The sequence below is a fragment of the Motacilla alba genome, chromosome 11 (assembly GCF_015832195.1).
Source record: "Motacilla alba alba isolate MOTALB_02 chromosome 11, Motacilla_alba_V1.0_pri, whole genome shotgun sequence".
Taxonomy (NCBI): domain Eukaryota; kingdom Metazoa; phylum Chordata; class Aves; order Passeriformes; family Motacillidae; genus Motacilla; species Motacilla alba.
Window position 1 is genome coordinate 14,451,348 of NC_052026.1, and position 22,085 is coordinate 14,473,432.

At 51.3% G+C, this 22,085-nt stretch overlaps 1 protein-coding gene across 4 annotated transcripts in view; it reads right to left on the reverse strand.

Annotated features, from left to right (window-relative positions):
- Positions 1 to 1,421: 1,421 nt before the first annotated feature.
- CPNE2 (copine 2) overlaps positions 1,422 to 22,085 on the reverse strand; it is a 42,948-nt gene continuing 22,284 nt past the window's right edge. For all 4 annotated transcript variants that reach the window (XM_038148271.1, XM_038148272.1, XM_038148274.1 and 1 more), the window contains exons 6-16: positions 19,233 to 19,316; positions 16,134 to 16,223; positions 15,829 to 15,927; positions 14,946 to 15,032; positions 14,721 to 14,780; positions 12,198 to 12,331; positions 11,471 to 11,525; positions 7,165 to 7,216; positions 6,107 to 6,240; positions 2,880 to 3,116; positions 1,422 to 2,009 (exon numbers count right to left, since the gene is read on the reverse strand). In XM_038148271.1, the coding sequence (XP_038004199.1) occupies positions 1,902 to 2,009; positions 2,880 to 3,116; positions 6,107 to 6,240; positions 7,165 to 7,216; positions 11,471 to 11,525; positions 12,198 to 12,331; positions 14,721 to 14,780; positions 14,946 to 15,032; positions 15,829 to 15,927; positions 16,134 to 16,223; positions 19,233 to 19,316 (1,140 nt within the window). In that variant the 3' untranslated portion in view covers positions 1,422 to 1,901. The remainder of the gene's footprint in view (positions 2,010 to 2,879; positions 3,117 to 6,106; positions 6,241 to 7,164; positions 7,217 to 11,470; positions 11,526 to 12,197; positions 12,332 to 14,720; positions 14,781 to 14,945; positions 15,033 to 15,828; positions 15,928 to 16,133; positions 16,224 to 19,232; positions 19,317 to 22,085) is intronic.

Here is a 22,085-nt window from a genome sequence, read left to right on the forward strand (position 1 = left end):
AGGACACTTGGGGAATGCCTTTGAGTCAGCTCTGCTGTTCTCAGGGCCTGGCTCATGTAAACAAACTGCAGAGCTGTCCCAGCTCCTCACTCCATCTGTTGGTCCCGTTTACCTTTGTACATCAGAAGCCATCTGACATTCAAATACTGCAGTGCTGGAGATGTGCAGGGAAGTGCAGAGTGCATGGGATGGAGGATAAATCAGGCCTGAAAAGGGCAGCTGTGGCAGGAACCTTGCCCTGGGCTGCCCAAGCTGGAGACGAGCTGGCTGTGGGCTGGCTCCAGCAACTCTCATTCACTGGTGGATCAAGATCTATTTTTTTGTTATTTTTAAGAAAAAACCATGACTGCATAGTGTGTGCTTCATCCCCTCCCCAGGGACAGCTCAATAAACCACTCGTTGTCTGTGCTAGTTGTTAAAGTTTCAGCGAGGTGTTAAAAAAAACCCGACAAACCCCCACAAACACTCTACTAGCAGAAGAGTTTATGAGCTGCTGCAGCTGCGTGTGAGGTTCTCTTATGGAAATAAATTTAAAAAAATATAATTTTCCAAAGCCGCAGACTTCGATCTGGAAGCTGAGCTGGATACAGCATTATTTTTAAACAAGCCACCCTTCAAAGGCTGCTTCTCCCTTTGGAAAAGGGTGGTGTTGGTTGTTTATTTTCCCTTCCAGAAGGTTTTGCAAGGCAAATGTTTCTCGGAGCAATCCCACCTCTCCCAAGGGACGGGGTCTCACCCAGCGCTGTGCACTCACCGTGGGACAGCCCGGGGCCCTCTGTGTGCTGGTGGCAGCAGTGACAGCCACAGGGTTGCTGGCAGAGAGCAAGCAGTAGCACACGCCTGTGCAGAAAGGGCTGCAGGCTTTACATAGGGACAGCAACCTCCCATTAATGGGGAGGAGACTCGAGTCAAGTCTCCTTGAGTTTGGAGTAGGGCTGGTGATCCTGCCGGATATTCAGCAGCATACTCAGCTTCAAAAGACCTTAATCTGGTTAGGAGCAGCATCAAGCAGCAATTAGCACATCGCTGATGAGCAGCTCCAAGGAGCTGCTGGAGAGCAGGATTTCATTACCCAGCCCATCTTCTCCCAGGCAGCAGGGAGCTTTTGTTACTCAGACTTGGAAAATTTTCTAGAGTTGGAGCAGCAGCGAACCATGAAACTTCCTTTGATGGTTTGTTGTGGGGTCAGGGGGTTTTCCCAAGCACGCAGACTCAGCTCAGGCAGGCACTAAGGGCTTGCTGCCCTCCCCAGGATATCCACCTTCACTAAACTTCTCTCTGGGCAGCTGCCCTTGACAGTGTGGGGCTGATCCTGGGCACAGCCAGCAGAGCAGTGAGGGACCAGCACAGGCCCCGTCAGGGTGACACCCAGCACTGCCGACAGTGTAAGCCACTCCCAGACCTTCCCATCTACGAAACTCTTGTTTTAAATGTCCAAGTTTCTTTATTAACCTGAGTATAACAAATATAACATGTACACAGTATAAAAATGAACACAGAACCTGACAGGTGTACAGGTACAACACAAATACATGAACTATACAACGACCAGTTCATTGAATGATAATATATTAAGCATTTCGTTGCTTGGAAAAAGCAAGTTTTGATCATAAAAATTGTATTCTGGACCACTGAAATTATACAAAGTACATTCAATACTGAAAAGTGACTCAACGGAGCAGGACCAAGGCATGGCCTGGCTGCTTAGTGTTACCTTGGGCCAAGACTGTACAAAATGAATCCAGACACTTTGCTGGGATGCGTCTTAAGAACTTAGCAATTAAATTAAGAAGTACAAAGTGTTTCAGGGAGGGTATTCTTCTCTTAAAAGCATGTGGAACGTGCTTTTGGCAGGACCAACAGGCTTCGGCAGCATGCAGAGGGTGCAGCCTGGCACAGCTCTACGCGGGCTCCGAGTTGATGGGTGGCAGGTTTTGGTGCTTGAAGTACTGCACCACTTGCTGGGGCAGCTCTGCCAGCACAGCTTTGGCCAGAGTCTCCTTGGGGACCTGTGAGCCAAAGGGAACCAACACCAGTGTTAGGACATCAAACATGGCTGGGCTGGCCCCAGCTCCAGATCTTGGCTTTTCACTCAATACCCACTAGAGTCTGTTGATACTCAGCATTTTTTACACCAGGGATTATTATATTCTATACTACCCTTCCCTCCAGGAGAAAATTCACTGGTACACAGGAATAAAACATCCTGATTAGGTCAGAAGAAATAGGTGTGAGTGGCAGGAGGTGAAATAGAAAGACTTTGATTAGTTGCAAAAAAGGGTAAGATAAGCATGAGCTCCATCTTTGGCAATCAATCCCGTGCCAGCAACAGCCTCTGTCCCAGAGCTGTCTGCTGGATGATTGCAACGGACTCATCCTACAAAGGAGACATGCAGGGCCAGTGCCACCACTGCCCCTTCCTACAGGGGATCAGGGGACACAGGGCTCCTTCTCAGGACAATTCAGCTTGAACCCTAGGTGTGTGGCACATCAGGGGTGCTGGATGAGGCCTGAGTGGGAGTCACCAAAACCAGCACAGGGCTGTGGCAAGGGGCGTGAGCCCAGCGCTGCCACACCCTGCTGCAGGAACCCAGATCCTGCTCTGAGTCACTAATTTTTGCTCCACCTGTTTGACAATGACAGGGGGTAGAGAAACATGGCATGCTCAGGTGGAACCCACTACAGAGCCACAGAACACCGTCACCCCTCTCCACCCCTGCCTGCAGTGCTGATGTATCCACGCCAGAGCATCCCTGAGGCTAAGACACAGCAAGACAGGCAGGAACCTCCTGCCTCTGCCGTGGTTGTTCCCCTGGCAGGGTGATTTCCAGGTCTGGCAGCCCATGTCCCCGTGATCCCCTCCCCGCCGGCTCACTCACGTTGCGGAAGTTGCGGAAGGGCACGAACTGGACGATGTCGCGCACGGCCTCCTCGCCGGTGTGGGAGCGCAGCACCCGGCTGTCCCCGTCCAGGAACTCCATGGCAGCAAAGTCAGCGTTGCCCACGCCCACGATGATGATGGACATGGGCAGCTTGGACGCCTGCACCACGGCGTGCCTCGTCTCGTCCATGTCGCTGATCACCCCGTCCGTGATGATGAGGAGGATGAAGTATTGCTGTGCAGGGGAGGGCACGGGGTCAGACCCAGGGGGATGCCAGCACACCCTCACACTGCAGCCAGGGCTCGCACGTGTCCGGGGTGGCAGGTCCCCTGGGGATCTGGGGGTGAGCTTCACCGTTTCCCAGGTCAGCTGGCATCATGCCCTTCAGCAGAATCCAGAAATTCAGGTGTTCCTATTCTCCTTGGTTTTTGAAAGATCTTAAACAAATAGCAAACCAGCTCTCACTCCAAAATATTTTTCTGAATTACCGATTTACTGTACTCAATGATGCAAAAAAAAAAAAAAAAAAAAAATCAGCTTCTAAACTGCACAGGATCTCTGTCAGAGCCAGCAGGAATTCAGAGTTGGGACATAAGCCCAGCTGGGAAATGAAATCTCCCTCTGCCTGCACACAGGGGAGTGTTTTTTGGGATGCTCCCATCGACATCTCCCTGCTCTGATGGGGAGCATCTCCTGTATTGCAGTGTCAGGCTGTGGGGCCATCCCACAGCGCTCAGGGCTCGTCCATCTCCTGTACAAAGCCATGGCTATGGGATGCCCTGAGGGGGGATGCAGAGGATATCAGCAGGCTGGGGGATGGCAGAGCAGCAGCATTAGAAACGGCTCCCCTTCCCTTGGGAAAGGGCCAGTCCTGCAGAGCGGGGGAAGGATGGACAAAGAGATGGACAGATGGTCCTGCTGGACTCAGCTCAGCAAACCTGGAGCATGTGGACCCCCAAAATCCCATCTCCTCTGTCTCCAGGGAAAGTAATAGCTCAGTTTTGGCACATGACAGAGCTTGTGTGTGCTGGAGAAATGACGAAAACAAGCACTTAAGAGCATTAAAGCCCTTTGTTCCTCTCCTCATTCTTTCCATTTCCTCTGAAAACCGCTAGTGCAGCATCCTGGAAAAGCAAAGGAAGGAGTGCTGCCCCAAGCCTGTTTTTCTGGTCTTCCTCCAGCCCACATCCCCTGAAACCTTCCCTAAGCTTCATCTGCTCTTGATGATCTGCAGTGCTACACTCCAAGTACTAACAAGGCTGGGTAGAGCTTAAACACAACCTGAGGGCACGGTGAGGAGATTTTCCCAAGCCAGACCCTTCCCCACTCCAGCCCCTTTTGATGCATTAACCCTGCCTGCACAGCACAGTCCAGGGTTTAGTTTTTATCTAAATATGAACTTTGGAGAGCAAAACATGGTGAGACATAAGTCTGCAGAGCAGGACTGCAACATCTGAGTCTGGAGGACAAGACTAAACTTCAGGAGAGGACCTGCACTGGTCATAACTGGAAGCTGGACTTGGACCTCGCCCCATCTGGGAACCAGTACAGAAGGAAGAGTATAAAACCTTGAGGGGAGCAGCTGATCATGACTTTCAGCTGATTCTCCCTTTCCCTGCCTGGCCTCTCTGCTGGAAACAAGGAAAGGGTTATTCCTCTTTGTTCCTTTTCTTTTTCTGTGAAATCCATAACAGGATCTGAGGAAAATACTCAGAAGTATGCAGGAAAAGGGGTGGGGAGGCAGAGCTTGTCAAATGTTTATCACAACATATTTCAAGGGTCAAAAGAAGTAAGAGCTGATGCTGGGGATCAGCCTCAAAGCCCAGGGGCTGTGTAGGGGTGATGAAGCAAGGGATCAGGAGGCACTGCTGGAGAGCATCAATGGGAGATTCCCCAAGGAGCAGTGACAGTTTTGGTGGTGTCAGTAAATGACAGCAGGACAGAGGTGCTGGTGGCACCTCGGGCTCCAGCTGCAGTACTCAGCCAGGGCGGCACCTCTGCCAAGCCACAATCAGAGCTGCTGGTGCACAGGGACCAGGCTAGGGGGTCCATCACACACCAACCAGCACCACCTGCCTCCTTTCTCCTCTTTTCCTTGTTAAAATGACTGATCTCTGCATCCATGTGGGCTCTGGGATGATTCCCAATCCATTTGTTAATGATATCAGCAGGACTTGGAGGGGTTAGGCAGCACTGAACAGCATGACGTAAGAAAAGGGGCGGTTTGGATTCAGGGACCCTGCTGGAAAGGTGAGGTTTAATTCCCCAAAGCTTATTAATCCTTCCCCAAGAGTCAAACGGTGTAACATCCCTCAGTCCCTCCCCCAGCCCCAGGATGTTTTAGTCTCCCCCCGCTTAAGAGCTGAGGGCTGTGTTTGTGATCTATGTTGCTATGGAAAAACTACGAGGTTTTTTGGTTTTATTGAAATGCTGGGAGCAAGCGAGAGCGGGAGGAAGAGGAGGGCAGGTTCAGGCAGCCACTCAGCACCAGGGGTGGCTTTGATGCACGAGCTAAGATGGGATGGAAGAGGAGAAGACCCCGGGGGAGTGAGATCCCTCATCAATAACGCTTTGTGCTGCCAAAAAAACATCGGAGCCAAGCCAGGCTTGCCTCTGACGGCACTATTAGTGCCCATTATTTAAAATCTCCCTTGATTAAACTATTAGTGCCAGCAGAGGGGTGCAATTTGCATATGATTAGTGCCTCTGCTCAGTGCTGAGCCCGTGGGCTCTCCCTCCCCCACTGACAGCGACACAGAAAACGAAAAAAATGAGGAGTGACCTGGATCTGTGCTGAATTAAACCAAATTCAGTATTTCCTTATGCCTGGAGCTGGGAAGAGCAACAGCACTTCCCACAGCAAGGCTGGAAAAGGTCCTTGTGGGGAATAGGCTTTAAGTGTGATCCTGCTTTGCTGCAGGCAGGAATCAGGGAAGCTTTTACCCCAACATCTCCTGTCATGCAACTGCTGGTGCCCAAGCTGAGCTGTGGTGGCCAGCAAAAGCCAGGGGCCATATCTGCCATCCTCCACGGGCAGCCTGCTGCCACAGGGACCCAAGGGAGCTCTGTCTATGCTCTTCACACCCCTAAGAGGACACCTTGGTCACCACTGGCAAGGCTGGACCCACAGACAAGGGAAAGACATGAAACCCAGCTCAGGCTGTGTGCTCCCCTGCCCAAAGCCATCAGGACTGCCACCAGATCATGGAATCTCATGCACTTACCGATGCAGTTTCCTGCTGGGTGGCTTGAGCTGCAAAACGGGCCACGTGGTTGATGATGGGCGAGAAATTGGTGGGGCCGTAGAAGCGGATGTGGGGCAGGCAGGCAGAGTATGCTTGGACAATGCCCTCCACACCTCCAGGGAAAGCAGAGAAACAGGCATTACAGAGTGTCACAGCTCGGGACCACAGCAAGCCCAATTAGGAATCAGTAGCTCATTCTGTCACGGAGCTGAAGTCAGATCCATTCCCCCCACTTCCTGCCCGACTCATCCCAAATTTCTGAATATCCAAGCTTTGCTCTTCAGTCACTTTGCAGTGGGACCTTCTGTGGTAGGGAAGCCCCTATAGTACCCACAGTCAATGAAAGCATTCCTTGGGATTGTGAAAAAAATCTCAGAATCAGCCAAGGAGGAGGAGCAAAATGAAAAGCAACTCCTGGTCTCTGAACATAACCAAAAACCAGAAAGAGGGTCCACGGTAGCCTTCACCACTTAAGTGTTTGAGCAGTCCTCCAGCCATCACTGTGAGCAGCTATCAGCTGCTAAATGGAGCACTAAGTCTGAATTCCCCATCTGCCAAGCAGGCCTTGTGTTTCTTGCAGCCTTGCTGGGAGAGCAGACGGCTGGTAGGACACACCAGACAGCAGAGCGAAGGCGGATTTTACAGTCTGAATCCAGTTGCATCTCACCCTGGGCCTTCCTACACACCCCCAAATTTTCTGTGCTTTCCTCTGAGTGTGCCTTTAGCATGTGCTCTGCTTCACTGTTCATGTCTGTCCCTGAACATGCCTTGAAAAATCCCCATGATCACAGAATCATGGAATGATTCAGGTTGGAAGGGATCTTAGAGATCATCTAGTGTCAGCCATGCTGACATGGGTGGTGATGCCACCCCCTCGATCAGGTTGCTCAGGGCCCCATCCAACCTGGCCTTGAACACATCGAGGATGTGGATGTGTTCAACACTCCAGGGATGAAGGAGTTACTGAAGAAACACAGAGGAAGGACAGAAGGCATGGAGGGCATCTAAGGAGTCCTAAAGGCCTGGTAGATGCTTACCTGAACAGAATGGATTCCTGGGATTGAAGTTAATGGCAAACTCATGGGATACCTGTGGAGAAGAAAAGATCCAAATTGATTTGGAGGGCCAGTGCAGGGCAGGCAGCTCACTAACAGTTTAGCTGATGTTGCAGGGCTGGTTTAAGTGTGATGCTCCCCTGGAGCAGAACCAGGTGGTCACAGAGTTTGACCCAGCAGTTATGTGGAGCATGTGACACTTCCCAGCCCTCAGCTACCCAAACAGCAAACACAAACATGGTCAGGGCTGAGCAGCACCAGAGGATGAACAGTTCTCCAGTGCCCCCTTCATGAAGCCTCCTGAAATTATCACACCATACATTCTCCCGCAGTTATCAAAGCAAGTCTGTCCACATGGCTTCCTGCTGGCTGCCCAGAGGGGAAGCAGGCAGAAGGGATGCTCCCAGCCAGCTGTGCCATCTCACCAGTCACTAAGAGAAATTACTTCATCCTGCTGCAGGTTTTAAAGAGAGAAAACTCAAACTCATCACAGGGAGTGCCAGTCCTGGCAGCATCTCCATTGCCCATGTCTCTGCATGAGGATGATGCAGCTGGAGGGAAGAAGACACGGAGTGAGCTGTGTTGAAGACCTGGTCTGGCATGTCAGGCACAATGGCAAACCAGCAGTTGATTAACTTCAGCCTCTGGGTCAGCACGAGGGTGACAGGCAGCATGGGAGAAGTGATGTGAAAGCTTGGGTGTGATGGACAGCGAGTCCCAGCACAATCTGAGCTGGTTTTCATTGCCTATGAACCCATCCTTCCACCATGGCACATCCAAGGCCCTTCAGCTTTCCCACCACCTCATTTCAAGCTTTCAGAGGGAGATGGCTTTGTAAAAAGGTCTTGTGGCAAGAGCAGCTCTCACACCTTGATCCCTGGCTGATGCACTGGACAGGAGTTGCTTGGAACCTGTGTCAGCCAGCACAGAAAGCTCAGCAGCCCAGCTGCAAGAGAGGGCTCCTGGCTTCCAGTATGAGCCTTTCCAGTGCTGGTGTGGGTCATCAGCCACCACATATGTGGGGTTAGACATTCCTCACTCTGCTCCCAGCAATTTGGGCACTCTAAGAAGCAAACAGAATCTCAGGAGCATCAAGGATGTACAATTGCCTCTCCCAGCACCTCTGAAAGTTGAAGGGGTGATTTGGGCCTTCAGGCCACCAGCTCAAGGACACTGAAACAAAAAGCTCACACCCTGTTCGTGCCAGTGTTACAAAACAAGGATATTGTCTCCCTCTCGGAAGGGTGGAGGATTGCTGAGCTTTTCAGCAAGGGAACTGCTTTGGGACATGCATATTCCCGATGCTGGCAAAAACGAGTGTCCTCCAGAGCTGTCTGAAGCCAGAGTCCTCCCGAGGCTGCAAACGCAACACGCGTCTGATTCAGACTTTCCAATTATGCCGGGCATTGTGTCGAAAGCAGCAGAAACTGTTTTTACAAGAGGCTGTGGGGTGGGAAATAGCAACCAAACAAAAGCAAAGTCAACCAAAAGTCTTCCCCATGCTGCAAAGCTGACGGGCTGCCTGACGGGCATCCGACCACAGCCTGCTCAGGTCTCTCCAGGCCTGCAGAGCACCACCAGGAGCACTCACAGCCACCGGGTGAGAGAAGCTGAATATATGGCTGTGTTTTGCATACACCCCTTCTCAGAGAAGCCTTGATTTTGGGCAATATACCCAAATTCAGTTGACTTGTGATTGTAATGGGCTTGCTTCTCTTTTTTTCTTGAAGATGTTCAAAATTCTGTCATGAGTATTTATAGACAAGGCAGGCAGAAATATCTCCATGTTTTGCTCTGCAAAAGAAGGGTTTCTCTTTCTTTTAAGAAGCAATGAAATGGTTTCAAGCTGTGTTCCTTACTGTCTACAGAGCAGAACCTCTACGTGGCAGAATGTGTTGCAAAACCTCCCCTGGAGTTTTTATGCATTTTACATATTTATAAAAATATATATCTATATATACATATGTCCTAAAAAATTCAACAGGAGGGCTTCAAAACAGCAAAAAAAAAAAAAAAATTAAAAGAAAGAATGTCATTCCCTATTCAGCTTGTACTTTGAAAACTCTTTCTGTGGAGTCCAGTTAAATGTACACGGAGCACCTACAGGTATCCCATTCCCCAGTAACTCACAGGGAGAAACTTTTGAACCTTCCAAAGGGTAAGAACAACCTCACAGAGGGTTCTCTGCCACACCCAGAAGGAATCCCACTGCTGCCATGACTCAGTTTGCCTACATATATCTATACAAAAGGCAAAAGGATGGAAAGCATTGGAGATTACACATCAGTCAAGCCACCAGCTTTGGCTGATCCCATCTCCCAAATCCAGGTGACCGGTGTGGCTCCAACATTCAGAATCCCCCTCTCTGCTGCTGCTTTGCCTTTGCTCATCCCCCAGAAAGCACAACCCATCTGCTCCCCTCTCCTGTTCCCTAGTAGGAAACCACTCGAGGCTCTCTCCAGAGCTGTTACTCTGCAAGATGTTCTTTGACATTTCCAACATGACTTTTGTGTGTGAAACATCTTGCTCCGACGGGCGCCTGAGAAGCGTTGGGGGAGCCATGGCAACGGGAGCACAAAGCACCATTTATACCTCTTGTATCTCCTGGCAATCTTTACTTGGGGCTGTGGGTCCCTGATTTCTGTCCACCGTCACACAGGGCGCAGGATTTCATGAAGAGCTGCTGCTTTGGCTTTGAAATTACTCAATGAGCCTTGACAGCCAAAAAAACCTTTGATGAGTGACTGGAGCCAGTGATGCTCAGAGAGAGCTGGGCAGAGAGGAAGCCCCAAGCTGGAGTGGTGCAAGAAGAGGCACCAGGGATGGCCCCACTGATGAGACAACTGATGGGTCATGGGTGACCTGTAGGCATGGCCCAAGAACCTGGAGAGGAAGAAGCTGCTCCCCAGTGGGGCTTATTTGGGCTTAGAGATCATTCTGGGGAAAAACAAGGTGTTTTTTCTGGTAGCTTTTACAGAGCATCTCCTGGCCCATAGGCAGCTGCAGGAGGCACGTGCAGAGCCCCCATCCCTCATCTTCAACCCAGTAGCCACCTCCAGTCTTGCCAGAAGGGCTGTTTCCAACCCGGCAATGCCCTTCCTGTGGGCACTGACTCACACACATGGGCAGCAGAACAGGATGCTCTCTGTGACGATCCTGAGCTGCCGTGCCCTTTCCACGCCTACTGCATTTGCCATCCCCATTTTTCTCCCCAGGTAATAAATCCCTGGCAGCAGCTGGCTCTTAGACCTTGGAAGCTGCTTACCTAGATTTTCCCAACAAAAGTGATAAAGTGACAGACCAGAGACATTTGCAGGCCAAGGAGGATGAATCAGCTCCAAAGTGCACATGGAGGGATCTCCTTCTGTGGCTGGCAAACAGCAAGAGCTCCCACTTGAGTCATATGAATTCTGGCTGCTGGGAGGGCAGAGAAAAGCACAAAGCCGGAGCGGGCAGGACATCCCCAGCCATGAGGGCTGGCAGGGATGAGCTTCCCAGCCCAGTTCCCAGCTGCTCATGACTTACATGCCCTGCTGTGCTCAGCCCAGAGCACAGCTCCCCTCCCACAGAACACAAAGGGCTTGCTGAGATCCAACCCCAGCCTGAAGCTAGAAACGCCTCAAAAGCAGCGAGCAGAAAGAAAATGCACATGAAGGGCGTGAGCAAAGAGCAGCCAGAAGACCCAGCCAGTAATTAATGATGGTGTTGTCCCAGCACATTGTCTCAGCTGTGAGAAGATGCTCTCCAGCTGCCAGGCAGGCTGCAGGAACAGCCCCATTCCCTGCCCTCCAGAAGAGCAGGATGTGCAGCTCAGCTCTTGTAGGACCAGTGTCTAATCCTAACCAAAGATCAAGGTGCATTTTTGGGAAAGCTCCTCTGCTTCAGTCCTTGAAGGCTCTGCCCGTGCAACATCAAATCAAGGCTCCCTAGCTCCCAGCCCCCTTCCAGACTTAGCTGCCGTCTGACACATTCATCCAGAGGCCTTTTCCCTTCCCCAGAATTGTTCCTGCCTTCTGCCAGGAAAATGAATCAATGCCTGGCTCTGCCTATTAATGCCAGGGAGCTGCTGCTTTCATGCCAGTGCAGAAGGAAGGAATGGGCTGCTTATGCCCCATCCCTGCCTTGCTGCCCACCCACACTGACACATCTCACCGGCTGAGATTCCACATCTGCCCATTCCCCCTCTCCCCAGCAGCCTTTCCCTGACCAAGCCCTGGCAGTTCTGCTCCTGCCAAGGCAATATCAGGACAAACCCATCTTGAACACTCAGGTGGCCACAGCACTTCACCTTCCAGTCTGGCGGGAGCTGGGCGCCGAATCCCAGAGCAGGAAACATCTTGTCCCTAAAGAGAAGGAGGAAAACATATGGGTGTACTGACACACACAAAGCAGGCTTGCACAGCTTCTCCCAAAACATACAGTGCTTTTAAGTGGGAGATAAACATTCTCAAGAGAGAACGGATATTCCCCCTTGAATTTGATCTTTAGAGAAAAAAAGAGTCCAGCTTTGCTCTGTTTCCCATAGAGACCAGGAGCATCCTCTTGCCCAAACACACGAGTCTCTTGCAGGCATGTAACCCTGGAGATTTTAAAAAGTGAGCAATCCATTTTGGTCACAAAAGCTATCACAGTGAGAGCAACAGACTTCTGTTTTGTTTTCTCTATCAATGTCTGAGATGATATTTTTTTGATATTTTCTCCACTCCTCAGGATGTCTGAGGAACGAGGCAATCTGGGGTCACAGCTCTGACAGTAAACAACAGCAAGCTGAGAGCACCTGCCCCCAGCAGAGGAGGTTCCACCTCTGCTAACATCCTTCCCCTCCACAGCAGCAATGGGGGGAGAGGAGAAAGCCTGTCCCAACCCTCTCCTCCTTCATCCTGATGTTTATGGTAAATAACATCCTTAAGGTATTACTTAGCCCTGGATCAAGGCAGATGCATCCCAGAAGCCTCTTGGGAAGCCAGGGAAACATCTGCAAAACAGGGGTGGTGGGCAGAAGGGCAGGTGCTTACGAGTCATAGTCCTGGATGATCTGGCCGACAGCCCAGATGGCTGACAAGTACTCGTTTGTCCCCAGGGGGTTGATGTAGTGCAAAGAGGAGGGCTCTTGGGGGTTCCCATTGGAAGCTGTGAAGTCAATCCCAACCTGGAGGACAAGAGAGATGCATCAACCCATCCTCTGTTAGCAAATGCCACCAGAGACCTGGCCACCAAGCCTCCACTGCTGTGAGGCCCACACACAGTTCCCTCAAACCCCAAACCTCAAACTTTTGAAAAAGTTTAACAAAATCCATTTCTTCACTTTCCCTGCAAAAAGCTGATTAAATACTACATTAGGCAAAGTCATTCACTCTCTCCCCTCCAGTTTTCATCAATGAGCATCACATAAGGTGTCCCCAAGCAGCCCCTACTCCTGGAGCAAGCCACCACCACCTCCAGCTGAGGGCTCTCGTGGCCCATCTCCCCGGTGCATAGGAACTGAGCAGCCCCAGGGACACCAAGGCAGCCAGGGCCACCTGGGTATCTGGATCTCAAGGTCTTTGACCAAAGCACCACAACCCTGAGCAGACTTTTCCCTGCAGGCAGGAAGACCTGCTCTTCACCAGGCTTCCCCGGGGACCAATATATGCTGAGCTCTCCGGGGACTCTGTCAGGAAGGCACTAAATTAGGCTTTCTATTTAAAGGCATTTGTAGAAATGCCTATCTCAGACCCAGATAAATCTGGCCAGCAGAGAAGAGATGCTGAGCCACCCGATTTGATAGGACTGGGAAGGAAGAGCCGGGACGAGGCAAACAGGCAGCGTGACTGCACTCGACTTGTTTGCTTTGCAAAGAGGCAAAACCCAAAATAACTCCACTGCCTAAATTGAGCTCAGGGATTTTGAGAGAGATTTTGCTCCGTATCCATAATGGGAGAGGACAAATGGCAGTTTGCCTGAGAAGGGACCTTGGCCTTGCTGGGGCAAGAAGATATCACAGCCCAGGATGTGCCACCACCTTGTGCCAGGGTGGCTGGTAAAACGGCATGGCAGGACAAGGGAACATGTTTTAAACTGCAAGAGTGTGGGTTTGGATTGGAGATAAGAGAGAAATGTTGCACAATGAGGGTGGTGAGGCACAAGTTGCGCAGAGAAGCTGTGGCTGCCCCATCCCTGGAAGTGCTTAAGGCCAGGTTGGACAAAGCCCTGGGCAAGCTGGTCCTATGGAAGTTGTCCCTGGCCATGGCAGGGAGGTGGAACGAGATGATCTTTGAAGGTCCCTTCCAACCCAAACCATCCTATGGTTCCATAAAGACCTAACTTCTTTGTCAAACGGCCTCACCAAACCTGTGGTTCACCTCTGGAACACCCCTGCACCCAGCTCTGGCCAAGCCACCATGACCAGAGAGCAAGAGGGAAACTGAGGTACAGGGTGGGGGCTCCATGGAGTCAGACAGGTAGGGGCTCTGCTCGTGCAAGCAGTGTCATCCAGAGCAGCACTCAGGCACTGAGTCTGAGAGGGACACAGCTGGTCTGCTTCCAACACAGGGCACACAGCTGAGCCCAAAACTGTCTTCTCTGCCTTCAGCCCTCCTCTCCCGAGCCCCTCCCTGGGTGGGGAGGGCACCAGTGGCCTTTCCAAACTGCAGGGGGTGTGTGCAGCATCCTCCTGCCAGCTCAGGTGTTTCTGCAGTGCTCCCTTTGGAAACACACCCTTTGGACCAAAGATGCCTTGGGAGGAGGAGGAGCCCTCCAATAACCAGCAGATCTTTAGACGGGGGGAAAAATTCTGCATTCAAACCTAATTCACACAAGAGCTCTGTAGTACCAAGAAATTCACTGATTTTCTCCTCTATTCACTCTCCAGCACCAAGACCAAAGCACACAGAGGCAGAACAGCACACAAAAAGCTCTCCCAATCATTGCTGTTCCTATGGCAACTCTTCCTCCTCCTCCTACTCTTCCCCCATCATGTTTTCAGATAAAACAACAAAATACAAACTGATCTAACTGCGAGTGCCTGCAGCTCTCTGGATACTGCACCAGGAAAGTTTGCAGAAATTGAGAAACCCACTTCTGCATTGTGGTGGTTTCACTCAGGATTGCCATGCTCTTGCTTATTTGCTCCTGACAAGCTGTGGTCCAGCTTGAAAGAAGTTGGAAATGTCAGTAAAAATGCAGAAAACCATCTCTATAACAACCCAAAGCCTCCCATCTGGGTTCAGAATAAGGAGAGCTGCCATAAAAAAAAAAAAAAAAAAAAAAAAGAGGGTGGTTAAAGCTTGAAATAGGGAGAGAAGTTGGTGACTTTTTGTGAAGGGTCAGAAGGTCTTTTTGAAAGTCTGCCCTTCAGCCAAAGTCCAGCCAGCTCCCTCCATGCTACTGCATGTACCTCAGCACCCCCAGAATCCCCAAACCCACGTGGATTAACAGCAAAACAGGCAGCTCCTCACTGTCAGAAGTCACCCCAAGCTGGTGCCAAATCTCACACTGAACCTCACTCCCCATCACATAGGTGTTACTTCTACTGGGCAAAGAGAAGCAAAAGTCCTTACAGTGAACATCAGTTGGCAGCCTCCCAGGATGTAGTCCAGGAAGGAGAAATCTCTGGTTATCTGAAAGAAAAAACAATAAAAAAGCAGTGTTTCAGCAATTGTCATCACTATTCAGGCTATGCAGACCCTTGGACACACAAGAGAGGCAGAGGATAAGGGATGGGGGAGCTCAAGAAGACCCAAGCTCAGTCAAGGCTGAAGGAAACATCTCAGTAACATACTCACTTTGCAGGACTTGACTATGATGATCCCAGAATTCTTGTAATTCTTTTTCTTCTTTTGCTTTTTGGGGTTAATGCACTCTAGCTCGAGCTGCAACACACGAGACAGACCCAGGTGTGAGAGCAGTGCTGGGCAGTGCCACGTGGCTGCAGATGCCACCAGCAGCACGTCCTGGGGGCAGCCTCCCTCCAGTGCTGAAGAGGAAGATATTATTGCCAGGCTATAGGTTGCAAGTCCAGAGGAAAAACAGGCTCAATGCCTGCCTTTGGCACCACCACCTTGTGCAGTCCTAGACAGGGCACCTTCGTGCCTCTGTGCCTCAGTTTCCCCAGGCAGGAGACACAATGCACTACACAGGGTGTTTCACGCCTCTCTGTGCCTTGGCCAGGATCTCCTGGCCTGCAATCCTGGTGAACACAGCAGTGCAAAGCTCTGCTATCCAGGGGTCTCCACAACACCCCTTCAACCAGGAGGCTTCTGCCAAGGATCTTGGCCAGCCCTTCAGGGCAAAATGGGGACACCTTTGGCACAAAACTGGTGTTGAGTTGCACTCCTGGGGACCAGGCTGCCCCTGCTGCAGATGCAGCCCCAGCAGCAAGTCACACCTCCCCTTCTGGCCCCCCAAACCACAGGGGACCTCCAAATCATGAGTGCTGCTTCAGACACCCAGCAGAGCCTGATTTTCAACAAAGCCTGCCTTGGCTCTCTCTAGCTCAGATGTTTTAGCCACAGCCACAGCCTGGGTCACTCATGGTGCGGGTGGAAGGAAAAAGGAATTCGGACTTGGCTTCTTCTGAGCACAGATTGAGGGTGCAAGTACCAAAGTCTGTCACCAACCCTGAGGAGCCCCTTCCTCATTCTTCCCCAAAAGCATGGCAGCACTTACAGGAGAGGCATCTTGGGCTTCACACAACCTGGCCACCGAGGTCTGAAACTCCCCGATGAAGTCGTGTCCCCCATCACTGTCGTAGTCGTAACACACCACCTGGGGCGAAGGAGCACAAACCTGCCTCAGAAACAGCAACTGTCCCCTGCAAGAGCTGCTGAAGTCCCCAGCCTCTCCTGCTGGAGACTCCAAACAAGGGATTTTTTGCTGCTTTGGGGTTTGTTAATAAGCCAGCCACGGGGGTTCAGATGTTTAAGAGTCAATCCCAGAGGCTGATCCCCACAAGCCAGAGGGCTCCCCACTACCTTTATCAGCTTCTCCATATCTCCATCACACAGTGACACCAAAGGCACAGTGAACGGCTTCCAGACGGGGTCCAGGGTGTATTTGATCACCTGGAGGGGGGAGCACAGGATGCTGTTACCACGGGCACACCCACAGGTACAGATCAGGACAAAGCAGGGACACATCTCCAAGAGCGACCCTGAAGCAGCTCCCAGTGAGCCAGGCCAGGCAAGCTGTCTCAGCCCTCCCCTGCCTCCATAATCGAGACACAGCCGCTTCCTCTTGTCAGGCTGCAGCACGTGTGAGTTAAACCAGGTTTGTTTTCATTGTGTGTGTGATTTATCCACCCATGGGAGCAATTAAGAAAATCTGCCTGAGAGAACAGCTGTGGCACACTGGGCAGCACAGGCACAGCAATGCCTGAGCACGGGCACAGCCACTCACTGCACAACTCCCAGGCCAGCAGCTGCTATTTATGCCCTCTGCATCCCACTGCTTGCCCCCTACTCATTGCTTAGAGCCCCCCAGCACCCAAACACAGCCTGAATCCATCTGGGGTCTGACCACTGAGAAGATGGAGCAGCAAGATGCTGCAACCAGCCCTGGAAAGCCAAAACAGCCCGGGGCACATTTAAGTTCTCTTGTCTCATCTGTGTAACATCTGCTGCCTGGGCTGGAGAGATATTAATTGATGCTTTTTGACATTTCCTGAGAGAATGCAATTGCTTAGTAGAAACCTAAGCAAACTGGAGCGGGCTCCAGGCACACGCTGTGTACATGGGAGGTGCCTGCAGGGCAGGCAAAGATCCCTTTTCACAAAGGTGTGGTGCTCACAAAGAGAGATTCAGAAAGTCAGGCACAGGCAGCAAATTAACCCTTCTCTGTGCAAGGCAAACACGGGGGATATCTGCTGAGAAGGACCTTGGATCTTTGCAGCTGGGACAGTCATTGCACAGAGCAGCGAGGAAGAGCTCCATGGCTGCTGCTGTGGGCAAACAGCTGCACAGGACCTGGGACTGGCATCTTGTCTGACAGCCAGGCTCTCCCTGAGAGTGGGGGAAACCCTGACACTGCTGGAACAGTTTAGCTGAACTTGTTATCACCTCCTCCAGGAGCCTGGGAGAGCAGGGGGAGCCCACACATCCCAAGATGCTGCCCACAGGCTGCCAGGTCACCAGGGTGGGGGAGGATCCAGAGTTCCACCTGAGCATTCACATCTGTGCTTAGACAACAAGCTGCAGTAGTGCACCAAACCAGCCCTGTCTGTAGGGGCAGGAGAGATTCCAGCATCAGACTGAAAGCTGGTTCTATTCCTGCACTGGAAGCTGCAAGAATGGAAAACTTTTATTTCTTCATATCCAGCCTCAAAGCACAAAGATGGTCACAGCATCATAGAATGGTTTGGGTTGGAAGGGGCCTTAAAAATCATCCAGTTCCAATCCCCCACCATGGGAAGGGACCTTCCACTAGACCAGGCTGCTCCAAGACCCATCCAACCTGGCCTTGCACACTTCCAGGGATGGGTCACCTACCGTGGTATCCCTCTCAGGCCATCTGGATGTATGCAGTGCTGGCAAGGTGGAGGCTGTTGGAGGATCCATTACTTGAAAGAAAACTTGTCTAGACCTTGATCCAGTGAGACAGGACAATGGGCAGCAGCTTAGAGGAAACACCAGTACAAACATCTGCTCCCCACAAACCTGACATGTTTTTAGAGATCCCAGCAATGGCTGGTGCACAGTCACCTTCCCATGCCTCTTCCAGAAGGAAGGGCTGGGGGCCACTCCAAACCCCCACATCTGAGAAACACATCTTGTTGAGTCAAAGCCCAGCTACACACACTGAATCATGAGGGAAAAACAAGTCAGATCCCAGCCTGCTCCCACAGAAATACAGGAGAAATACTAAGGTTGATGTGAACTAAATATGCATGGAAAGGTGTGTGGGAAAGCACCAAAAAATAAACAGCAGAGCTGAGGTTATAGGGATGGCCTGTATTGGTACCACAGGACACGAGGCATTACCCACATCCTGGTGCTCATGTGCATGTGGGTGTGTGAGTGAAGGAAATCCTCATGGGCTTTGCACAGAGGTGGTAGAACCAAACATATGGAGAGACTTCATAAATAAACACCACTTTCTCCTTCCACCTGAGCTCCCCCTGTGTTTTGTTACAGCAGTTTCCTGTGATGGTACAACTCCTTCACCAGGCTTTGAGGGGACAAGAAAAGGGATGGAAAAAGAAAGGTGTGAGATGGGGTGAGATGGAGCTCTCTTCCTCTGCCTTGGAAGCTGCTGTGAGTCCCCCCTCCAGTGATTCCCCCTCCTCTCTCTGCCAGCTGCCAGGAACTATGTGCAAACTAAAAAGAGCCTTGAAACAAGCTCTGAGGAGAAGAAAGAAAGCAGTTGAAAAGTACTTATTAGTCCATTGTTAAAGCAAAATCCAGCCTTTTTCTCCCTGCCTGTGCTGTGCCTGGTATTCCTATCATCACTGGCTTTAGCCGCTTGAGAAGGTGACCAGCTCAGATCAAATGACCACAGCAGGTATAAATGAGGGAGAGGAGGGGTCAGCTGGCCCTGCTCAGACCCACCAAGACCCTGGTACAGCTCTCTGCCTCCTTGGCTCTGGCTCATGACAGACACGAGGCCGGGTGCTCATGCACTGAAACTGGAGGTGCCTGAACACCCAGCTTAGGTGGAGGTGTGGCAAAAGCTCATTTTAACCTTTCCCCACCTCACACCACCTCTCTCCACCATCTCCCCAGGTCACAGCTCATCCTGATGCTCCTGCAAGTGGAGGGAGAGTGGCCCAGGGCTCAGTCTAAGCCCAGGATGAGACTGGAGAGTTTCCTGGGCTTCAAAACCATCTCCCTCTCTGCATGCTAGATACAGCGATGGGTAGCACAGAAAAGATTTCAAGACTTTGCTGGCCCTGGTGAACCTTCATCTGCTGGAGTCCAGCAGCCTCAACTGGACACCAGGAAGTGAGCTGTAAGGTTTTGAAATCCCTGGATCCCACCCTTCTCTACAGGCAATGGATGAGATAACTCCATGAAGGGCAAGAGGAGCTGATGTGAGGATGGAGGTGTCTCAGCAGCTCAGGTTGGAGTTTTGCTCACCTCTGTTCTGTGAACCAGCATCCACTTCCCATCATCACCTGGTTTATAAAACTCCAAGAAGGGGTCTGACTTCCCAAAAAGGTCCTGGAGGGAGAAGAACAGAAGGATGGGTTACATGGTGCTCCGCAAGCAGCAGAGGTCCAAGAGAGATGTTTCTGTGTCACTGCCAGCCCTGCAGACACTCTCCTGTCCTCATGGGGCCAGGTCAGGCACACTGGCAAATAGGCAGCACCCACAGGCAGTGTCCTGCCCACCTCCCTGTCCTGGTTGTGTGAATGCCCTTGATTTCCCCAGCACATTTTGTGAGGTGGGTGTGTTGGCACCCCGGCGTGTGCCTGTACCCAACAAGCTCTCTGGGCACAGATGCCACGGAAAACAACCCCAGCTGGGAGGCAGCTGCGTTTGGGCTTGGAAAAACAGCCAAAGCCTCAAAGGAAAAACAGAATTTTGAAGTGCATGTCTTGGGGGAGAAAGGAAGAAAATCCACCCTCCTACACACAGCAGTAAAGCATAAGCAGAGGAAGTCTTTAAGGAGCGAGCTGCCCTGGTGTTGACAGAGATCATGTAACACCCTGAGATACGCAGCCCTGAGTCAGTGTGTGCTGCCTCTGCTGCCAGCGTCTCCTCAGATAATCCCCCGACAAAGGGCTCTGCTTTATGAGGAACATGTACACACACACACACACCCCCCTGCTGGGAAGCAGCACGGGGGCTGCCTCGGCACCGCAGCCCGGGGAGGCGGGAGGCGCTGGTGGCACCGACGGGGAAACTCCAGCTTTTCTAGGCAGAACTTCACTCCCATTCAGAAAAAAACCAAGGAGTTGCTAACAAGAAACCAAATCCCAAATATTCCAGACAATCTAAGGAGAATTCAAGTTATTTCAGCTGGGTTTTCCTCCTAGAGGAGGGTGGGTGTCAGAATCCTTCAAAGAGCTGGAGGAACTTTTTATGGGTTTGTGCTTCTGAGTGATGCAGTGGGGATGCGAGGGACTGTGCATGGGGAAGGAGGAAACATGGACACTCCAGGACCTCCTGTCCACAGCAAGCCCAGGACATGGCAGCTGGGATGCACATGGGTTCTAACGATGTCCCAGCAGAAAATCCATCAACATTTCTATCTAAATCCTGTTTCTGAAGCCAGCCAGAAAAGTAAATCACTGCAAAGTGTTTTGGCTTGGGGGAACTACAACTTGCTTCAGACAAAATTCTTCTGCAGAGAAGCAGACCATAAAGGCTCTCTGGCGAGCTGAGGCTATTTTTTTCCTACCCTTTTTCACACATTTGTAGGATAGAAACACAAGCCGTTCCTTCTGCAGCTTTGTGGCTGTAGCACAGCTCCGATCCTGCTCACCCACCACCTGGGCTTGGCACTTGCAGGCTTCACAGATGGATTAAAGAACCAGTGGTGGGTACCTGACCCTGCCTGTGCTGGCTTAGCCTCCAACCCAAGGCGGCTTCATCAGCACCAGCCCAGCGTGGGCTGCTGGAGGCACCGGGGAGCTTTGAAGGATTTGCTGCCATCCCACGTGGATCAGCCTGGCCTGCAAGTCCGGTCGGCCTTGTTCTGTTCAAAGCAGGGTGGGAGATGCCTCCAAGCCACAAGGTTGTGGGCAGCTATTTTAAAACATCAAACCCACACACATCTCACCCCTGCAAACCTGGCGGGAGGTGGAAACTGAGCAACCAAAGGAGCTCAGCAGACCAGATTGAACCGCAAATTGATCCAAGAACTGAGATGATCCAAACTGGTTTTAACACACCACGGAGAAGGAGGGTGGAGCTGGCACTTCCAGCAGATACAGCTCCCTAAATCACAACTTCCAGCAGCAGTCCTGCCTTGCAGCACTTGCTGTCTCCCAGCCATGCTGAAGCATCACTGCCCTCCTGCTGTCCCCACTGCTGTGGTGGCACGGACAGCTCTGGGCTGTCCCAGATGGAAATACCTCCTCTTCTGCAAGATATTTTATCTTTCAACAACTCTCCCAAGAACTGATCATAAGGTCTGAGAGCCTCAGGCTGAATCTGCTGCTGACATGCTCCTGCTTTGCAGTTTCAACATTTAAATCAAGGTAGTGAGATGCAGGTGGAAAGAATGGAATGTGATGGGGAGCAGGACCTGCCTGCAGCCTCAAAGAGATCCCAGCCCTAGGGTAGCCATGGCAGAAGGAGCTGCCTGGGGCTGAGCACAGCTCCAGGCTGGGTTTGTGGCACAGCTGCCAGTAAGGGATGACCACAGCTTCAGCTTGGTGTGCGCACTAAAGATGATCCCATGACCCCAGCACAAAGTCCTGAGATCCAGTCCCTTCCTATAACATCTGAGCCTGTAGCTGTGCTCCCCAGCTCCATGCTGTGTGGTACCAGATGCTGCAACTCCCCAGGCTGTACCCATAGCCTTTTTTCTTTTGTTTATTCAATTTTCCACTGTCTTTCCTAAGCTTAAACAAGTTTTACCCAGCTCCCACAGCTGCATTTCAGCCATAACCAAAAATGACACAAAAATACTGTTTTCCATCCAATATCCCTGTTCAAGGGCCATTTTAATTTGCATGAAGTGACCTGAGCATCCTTTACTCATGAGCAGAACTTTGAGCACTGCAACCCTGTGCTGCAGTATGGGAATTGGCAAAGAACCCTCGTCAGTTCTTGGTGACAGCAGGTGGTCACTGAGCACAACCTTTCTGCTGACACCTACAGATGAAATTGAGCTGTTTGCTGTTTGTTACTTCTTAACTGGGGCATTTGGCTCCTTGCACTAGGCAAGGTACGTAGAAGGGTGAGAAAATAGCCATTTCCACCAGGTGGGAAAAACAACTTGGATAAACCAGGTACCCACTGAGTTTTAACAACAGGACT